We start from the raw sequence: 8,339 nt of genomic DNA on the forward strand, positions 1-8,339 counted from the left end.
GCCTCCGCCCACGGACGGTCCCGCCCGCCCCGAGGTCAGCCCAGCGCTCAGCGGGCGGCCCCCGCCCCGCCGGGCCCGGGCTCGCCCCCAGCCCATGCCCCGCAGCAGCGGCAGCGGCGGCGGCGGCGGCGGCGGCGGGGACAGCGGGGACAGCGGGGACAGCGGGGCCAGCAGAGGCAGCGGGCACAGCGAGGACAGCGGCGGCGGCGGCGGCGGCGCCCCATGAGCCGGCGGAGCGCCACGGGCGAGGCAGCGAGCCGGGGCCGGGGGCTGCACTGAACCCCGGAGGGCGGGGAGGGGGAGAGCGCCCAGGACGGGACCATGTACCGGGACCCGGAGACAGCCGGCGGCCCAGGTAAGCCCGGGAAGGGAAAGACGGGTGGAGACCAGGGCTGTGCCCCGCAGTAGCGGGGAGGCGGCGCGAGGGTGCCGGCGTTTGCGGAGGTTGGGGGGGGGTGCTTGCGGAGCTCCCTCTCCGCCTTTCTCGTGCGCCCCTCTCCTCCCTTTCCGTGCGCCCCTCTCTACCCTTTCCGCGCCCCCTTTCTGCCCTTCCCGCGCCCCACTGGTGCCCGCTTGGAGGGTTCAGATCTCAGCCCTCGCTCTCCATGCCCGCCTGCTCGGCCACCAAGTCCCGAGCCAGCGCCTCGCGGGCTCCAGCTCTTCGGGCTGCTGCGGGCTAGCCAGGGGCTGCGTGTCCTGCTGGGACTTGATTCCCTGAGGATTATTCTTTGGGAGGGAGACTGCCCCAGCCTTCAGAGGGACGTGGGAGCCGGAGGTGGACACCTGGCCAGAATAACCCTGACCCCGGTTTTCCCCCTCATTCCCCTCTTCACTCTTTTCCTACCTACCCCGCAAAGGTTTACTGGAAGTCTCGCTACCCCATGCCAGCCTCGCGGTCTCCCGAAAGGACCTCCCTGCCAGTGGTCCAAGGACAGCGTGTGTGGCAGTGTGGGGAGCAGCTGCCTTTTTGGAGACCAGAGGCTCCCTGGGAGGCCAGCTGCTCTCCTCAGTGGCACCCAACTCCTGGGTGGGAAACTGCCCGTAGCTGGCACCAGCAGCCAGCCACTGGGCTGGTGGTAGGGGACAGGAAGGGTGCCTGTGAGAGAGCAGAGGGAACTGGCTTCTGATCACACCTAGGGGGGCTGTGCTGTGAATTTTTGTGAGTATGTGGGGGAGGGGGACAGGTAATGGAAAAGGGGCTATACAGGGGGGTGATGTGGGGAGAGCTGCTAGGGACAGTGCCTGAGGAAGAAGGCGGCCCGGGAGGCTGGCGAGGGCACTGGGGTGAGCTGAGATGGTGCCAGGACTAATAACAATAACTGGTGCTTTATGTAGATTAGCTTTTGATCCTTATCAAAGAAATATCCTTCTGGCCTTTTGCCAGTCTGGGACTGAGAGCCTCACTACACTCTTGTTTCTGGTGTGTGTGTGTGTGTGTGGGTGTGTGGGTGTGTGGGTGTGTGTGTTATGTGTGTGGTGGGGAGGGATGTTCTCACTGCCTCTTCACTGCCCCAGAGGAACCTTATTATGCCCTACCTAGCTGGCATCCCAGCAGCAGAGAAATCTCATCTCTTTCTTGGCAGGGCTCTGCCATCCTGCTTCCCACCTGTGGCTACCCTCTTGGTGCTTCTACCCCCTCCCCAAAGGCTGAACCCTGCTCCTGTCCAATGGCAGGGCCGGGTGAGGGCAAGGCCACTTCTCTTGATGTTCCTCCAGCCCTCAGGCACTAGCAGAACCCAGCTCTAGGCACCTTCCTTGAGAAGTGGGTTCTTTATTTCCTTGCAGACCTAGTGGGAGTGATCACCACAGAGGATAAGGTGGAGGGGAGCCAGAAGCTCGGACAGCCCCAGCCCTGGGTCTATAGCAATCTCAAGAGGTCCCTCTTAAGTAGAGGCTGAAGGATCTCAAAGCGTCTCTAAGGGCAGCTCAGTTGGGATTTAGTGGCAGGAGAGGGACAGTGCCTAGCTATATCGGTCATCTCTAGCCTCCTGGTGTCTGCCCTGCTCACAGCAGGAGAAACCTCATGCCATTTTTGTATCCCCATGTCCACATCCTAGAGCAGGATGGGAGGAAATAGCTGTGTAGCAAGGCCAGCCTTCCCTCAACCCGTCTGCTTTAGTCTTAGCAGAGGGGAGAGAATCCCTATTTGGATGTAAAGTCCCTCCCCTGCAAGATGTCAATTCACTGGGTTCTGAGACCACTTGTGGGTCTCAGGGAGAGAGAAAAATCCACTAGGAGAGCACTGACCTTCTTCTGCCCCAGGAGGAGCAGAGAGGTCCCTTTGCCCCTCCTCTACCTTAGTTTGATGATGTCACTTGTGGCCAGGCATTTTCTCCTCTCCTGGTATCTACCTGGTGTCTGTGCCCAGAGTGAGCCCAGACTGAGGTGCAGGAAGTATGCTGCAAAGCTCCCACCACCCCTAGTTCTCCCTGGTGGCTTCCCTGGTACCTCTTCTGTCCTCTCTATCCTGGCATCAAGGTATATATATATATATGTCAGTCCTGCCCAGAGCTCCCAGACTCTCTAGGCAGCTGTGGGAGTTGCTCAGAACTGAGTCACTCTGCCAGCTTGGTGGGCCAATCATCCCAGCAGAGAATGGGATGGGTGGAGGGGAGCATGTTTCCTCCCCTGCCCAGGGAATTGGGCTGACCCCATGATCAAGGTCCCTGACTGGCACATTGGAGCGGGATGGAGGCACTGCTTTCTGGGCTTCAGAAGCTCTGGGCTCTATAGATCACTCACTAGCTCTCACCCCCTTCCAGACCAGTCCTGGCTCTGGCGTAGGCTTCCTCCCCACTTGGCACGAATCACTGCCCCTTTGCAGAATGGCTGTGAGCTATCCTTCTGTCTCCCTCCTTGCCCTCCTAACACCCCTCACCTAAACGCCCCCTCCTATCTTGGCGCTCAGACCCCTAGTCTGCCTTCCATCACTGCTTATCTGTGCCCGTGCCCCCAGCAAGGGTATCAAGCATGAATGATACCTGCAAACTCATCCTCCATGTGACCTGGGCCCCATTCGTACCCAATCCTCTCTGGGGACCTGTAGCTGTACTCCTTCTCCCCAGCCCCGAAGCACTGTTAACTTCTCCATCTCAGCCTACCAGGTTCATTTTGGTTTATCTTTGGAATCATTCCCTTGTATGGCCCAGGACTACAGCCCGGGAGGGAGCCATTCACCCTCTGGCCAGGGATACATGGGGATTGGGCTGAGCTCCTGCCCCATGGTGATCCCCCCTATTTTTCTCGAGGGTCCCACAGCTGGCAGGGCCTGGAAGTGTCAGGGAGCAAACCTCAGATGGGGATCAGACATAAGAACAGGAGAAAAAACAGTCCCTTCCTTCAACCCTGACCCACCACCGGCTGAGGAAGACTGGGCCTAGATAAGGGGCCCTGCCTCAGCCACGGGTCCTAAGGTGTGAAGCAAAGAACTCTGGGGGAATGGCACAGTGGTTACCTTCACCAACCCGGCCTGGCATCCTAGACCATACCCGATACCCTCCCCATTTCTTATGATCTCTCTTTCCTGGCCTAGAGCCATCTCCCCCCTTCCCACACGCTTCCCCTTGTCCCCTGCATTCTTCACTCACATTCCCCCTCTGCTCTCCTCTCCCAAGCTTTCTCTCCTCTGCCCTCCTTCCTCCTAGCTCAGACTCCCTCTAGCCCTCCCTCCCGGAGGCTGGGCAGGGCCTCAGCTGGCCTGTAGAGGCCAGTGTTGCAGTGGGCAGGCTCAGGCAGCGCTAAGGCAGCCAGGAGAGAGGGAGAGGTGACCTTGTGGTGAGTGAATGAGCTGGGGACAGGGAGAGGAAGCCAGCCCGCCAGCCAGGGGAGTTGGGAGACCTTTGCCTGCCCTCCTGGCTCTGTAGCCTGGGCATGGGAGCTCTCAGGTTGCCTGGGATCTGGAGGCATTGACTCAGAGAATGTCAGAGCTGAGAAGCACCTTACACCACAGACCATCACAGCTGGGCGGGACCTTAGAACCTAGAATGTCAGAGCTGGACGGGACCTTAGAACACAGACTGGCAGAGCTGGACAGGACGTTAGAACCTAGAATGTCAGAACTGGATGGGACCTTAGAACACAGACCAGCAGAGCTGGACAGGACCTTAGAACCTAGAATGTCACAGCTGGACAGGACCTTAGAACACAGACCGGCAGAGCTGGACAGGACCTTAGAACCTAGAATGTCAGAGTTGGACAGGACCTTAGAGCACAGACCAGCATAGCTGGACAGGACCTTAGAACCTAGAATGTCAGAACTGGACAGGACCTTAGAACACAGACCAGCAGAGGTGGACAGGACCTTAGAACCTAGAATGTCAGAGCTGGGAGGAACCTTAGAACATGAAACATAGAAAACTGGGAGGATCCTTAGCACATAGAATGAAGCTGGAAGAGGATATAGAATGTCTCAGGGGCAGAAATCACAGAATATAGATCAGAGAAAGTCAGGGCACCGAAGGACCTTAGATCACCATGGTCAGCCCCCTTGTTTTGCAGTTAAGGAAACTGAGGCATAGAGCTGTTCACCTCCCTGTTCACTCCTCTTTAAGATGGGCACCTGGACCACTGGCTCAGGGACGCTGGAGGAAGAGGAGGAGGAGGAGGAGGAGTGCAGAGGACCTGCACATATTAGTATTAGGAGGGGGCCTGGTCAGGTGCTCAGAATGTGTAGGAGAGGACTCTGCCTGAGGGGTGGAGCAGTAAAGGCTAGCTAGAGTCAAGTGGTGTGGACAGAGGGAGGCGGGCAGAGTAGGGTTGGCATCCCTGGGAATCCTGAGTGATAGGAGCCAAGCGGAGGCTGAGGACGAGACCCTTCCTGAGCCCCTCACCCATGCCCCTCTTACCCGTTCTCTTCAGGATCTTGGCCCAGAGTCTCCCTGCTGGCCATACGTGCCCTCTGCACATCTGGCTCGGCTTAGGGCCAAGCTGGTCTCCTAAGGCTGGGTAGCCCCCAGAATGGGACGGAAGGAAGCTGGAGGCTCTGGGGCTGAGACTTGGGGTTTGACTAGGCCCCTCAGCCTGGAACTAGTTCTAGAGCGGTCACCGTGGAAACAGCCCCACTCTAGCTCCCTGCGTGTGAGGCCCTGTGGAGGCAGCCCTGGCTGGCTGAGCTGGTGTTCAAGGACACTGGGAGGGGGATGAGAGGACCTGGTCATAAGGAGCCCTCCCTGCCTTAGAGCTGGAGGTAGGGGCATCCTGATCCTATCCCTATCAGACCTCTCCCCAATCTGGGCATCAGGGCAGGCTGGGTTAGAGCAAGGGAGGTGGGGGGCACAGCTAAGTCAGGAAGAGAAGGGTGGAGGCAGCTGGAAACCAGATGTAGTAACAGGTGAAAATGAAGGCCTGGAAGGGAACAGGTGGGTTGTCAGGTGAGGAAACAGCTGCCTGTACCTGAGCGTGGTCCTCCCCACTCTGCGGGGTCCCCTTACACATACTTGGGCACTTGTGCACCCCAGGATGCCTTGAGGTTGCCAAGGAGCTGAGGCTGGAGGATTGGGCTGAGGAGGGGAGAAACTGTTGCTAAGATCATCACGGCAGAGTCCTGAGGGAACTGAGGGTTGAGAGATCACCCTATGATATCCCTCTTTTCTTCCCCTGATTGCTCTGACCTAGCTCTCTAGTCTCCCTGGGGACCCCAAATTGCTCTAGAAGCTGAGATAGAATCTTCGGAAACTGCCTTTCCCCGGGGGAGCCAGACTGGAAGGGGACAGACAGGCAGACCCACGCATGCACACAGAAAGGGATCCAGAGCTGGCCGAACAGGGGTCACCCCTTCTTGGGAGATGGCGCTGATGCCAGGGAGGGGTAAGATGTTGGCTTCAGCTTCTTCTGGGACAGCGCTCAGAGGGCAGGGTGGTGGCAAATAGTTCTGGGTAAGGTCAGGCCTCTAGTAGGCAGGTCTGTGGCCTTGGACAGGTGCCCAAGCGAACACTGCTAAGGCCAGCCTGTGCCAAGCCCAGGGCAGGTGGTGCCAGATTCATGGGGAAAGGTCTCTGACCTGCCAAGGAGTCTGGGGGAACCCTCCTGGGTTGGGGCCAGCCGCTTGCTAAGGGGCAGAAGCATCTATCTCCAATTCACCAGTGGTTAGTGTCATTGGCAGAGGCATGGAACCTTGGAAAGGCTCGTGCCTGGGGCTAAGTGCCCGCTCTATAGCTGAGCTTTGGAGGCATCTTAGGGGAGAGCCAGGGGGGCCTCCCCGCGCCCTGGGGCGGGAGAAGTTTGTTGTGTGTCTGGCCGCAGTCAAGTCACAATGGAAGAAGACATATCCAAGCACTGTCACCGGAGGGCTGGTGTTGACTCTGTCTGCCGTGTCACTGGGCCCTGGCTGTGGTCAATGAGGCCCGGCATGCCCTGGGGGTGGAAACTGAGTGTTCTGGAGTCGACCGTCATCTGCTTGGGTTTGGGCCCTGAGCCTCGGTTTCCGTATCTGTCAAACGGGGGGACGGTTGTGTAGCAAGCAGAAGGCTGTGGATACATGAATAATAAGGGGCGGCCTGGACGCTGTTGGGACGAAGGGGGCTGGGGCCAGGGCACTGCTCCTGGCGGAGGGGTGAGGAGTATGATCCAAGCCCCACAGAACCGAGATGTGCGTGTGTGATGTGTGTGATGTGCGCGTGTGCGTGCATGCTCTGGGATGGGGGGGTGCTGCTCGTGCAGAGAGGGGAGGGGCATGTGCCCTGCTTGTGCGCCTCAGGAGGTGGGAGGGGGAGGCTCCAGGCTCGTGCAGCAGCTGGACTACTATAACAACTGTGCTAATCTGAGTACCCAGGCAAGCTGTAAACAGCAGCTAATGAGTGTATTTGTAGTGAGGTACTTCTAGGTGTACCAGGGGAGCTGGGAGCTGTGCCCAGGAGAGCACCCCGGGCTGGGGGAGGCAGCCCTCCCCAAGGGCCTCCCACCCTGCCGAGGCCTGGCCCCGCTGGCATGGGCGCTGTCCCTCCTTGCTGCCTTTCCTTGACCGGTGGCCTTCCTCTCTACCGGACAGCGTTATCCGTGCCTGGGCAGCTTCTGAACCCGCCTCTGAGGGGAAAGCTTCCTCCTGGGACCCTCCGGAGGAGGGCAGATCACAGTGTGTGGTGACGATGGGGCCTTGCTGTAACAAGAGGCCATGTGGCATTGTGGGGTCCTTGGGACTTGGGGTCCTGGGTTTGAATTCCAGGTTTCCCACTTTATTTACCTGTAGCATGAATGTATTCCCCTTGGGGAAGTCACTTCTTTCTGAGCTCTGGTTTCTCCCCCTGTCCAATGAGGGGATTGGACTAGATGGGGTTCTAGATGGGGCTCTTCGACTGAGGTCCATAGAGAGACTTCAAGGGGTCTGTGAACTTAGAAGGGAAAACATGCTATATTTCTTTCAAAACAATTGGTTTCCTTGGTAATTCTAAGTATTTTTTTTTTTAATTAAAAGCAGTATTCTGAGGAGGGGTCCAGAGGCTTTCCCATACCACCAAACGGCTCCGTGCTGCGGATAAAGCTGAGAACCCCCGGCTAGTGAGGATGCCTTAGGCCTCTTTCCAGTTCCCAATCTTCTGACATCCTGGCTGTGACAGTGGCGGCCAGAACAGCTTTTGGGAGCTGGTTATTCCTGCCATTTCTTCTGCCCCTGCATCCCTAAGGGTTCTGCTGCATCCTGCTCGCTGGCCACTGGCCTTTGGGTAAGGGTTATAATGACACTGCCCCCAGCAGGCGAGAAGAAGCCAAGACCAAAACTGACAGTAGCATCCCCCAAACTGATAGTAGCATCAGAGTTGGGGGTAGAAAGGACAAACGCAAGGTTATAGAAGGTCTGCTCTGAGAGCCCTTCAATTATAGAACTTAAAATGTCAGAGCTGGGAGGGGCCTTAGAACATGGGATGTCAGGGATAGGAGGAGCTTTAGAACAGGGAATATCAGAGCTGGGAGGGGCCTTAGAGCAGGGAATATCAGAGCTGGGAGGGGCCTCAGAACAGGGAATGTCAGAGCTGGGAGGGGCCTTAGAGCAGGGAATGTCAGAGCTGGGAGGGGCCTCAGAACAGGGAATGTCAGAGTTGAGAGGGTTGTTCAGACACAGAATGTCACAACGATAGAGCCGCAGAATCTTGGAGTTGGAAGGGCCCTCTGAGGTCATCTTGTTCCACCTGACCCGTACCACAAAACTCTTCTACTGTATAGTTAATATAAGTAGAAAAGTTAATAATAATAAGTAGACAACTTATAGTTAATATAAGTACAAAAGTCAATAATAGTAAGTAGACAACTTATAGTTAATTTAAGTAGAAAAGTCAATAATAGTAAGTAGACAACTTATAGTTGATATAAGTAGAAAAGTCAATAATAGTAAGTGGACAACTTATAGTTAA

General features: G+C 57.1%; 1 protein-coding gene across 3 annotated transcripts in view; it reads left to right on the forward strand.

Annotated features, from left to right (window-relative positions):
- The first annotated feature begins 281 nt into the window (after positions 1 to 281).
- Positions 282 to 8,339, forward strand: part of SYT7 (synaptotagmin 7) — an 84,873-nt gene continuing 76,815 nt past the window's right edge. For all 3 annotated transcript variants that reach the window (XM_027858767.1, XM_027858768.1, XM_027858770.1), the window contains exon 1: positions 282 to 355. In XM_027858767.1, the coding sequence (XP_027714568.1) occupies positions 322 to 355 (34 nt within the window). In that variant the 5' untranslated portion in view covers positions 282 to 321. The remainder of the gene's footprint in view (positions 356 to 8,339) is intronic.

The sequence above is a fragment of the Vombatus ursinus genome, unplaced genomic scaffold, assembly GCF_900497805.2.
Source record: "Vombatus ursinus unplaced genomic scaffold, bare-nosed wombat genome assembly UNPS02013931.1, whole genome shotgun sequence".
NCBI classification, from domain to species: Eukaryota; Metazoa; Chordata; class Mammalia; order Diprotodontia; family Vombatidae; genus Vombatus; species Vombatus ursinus.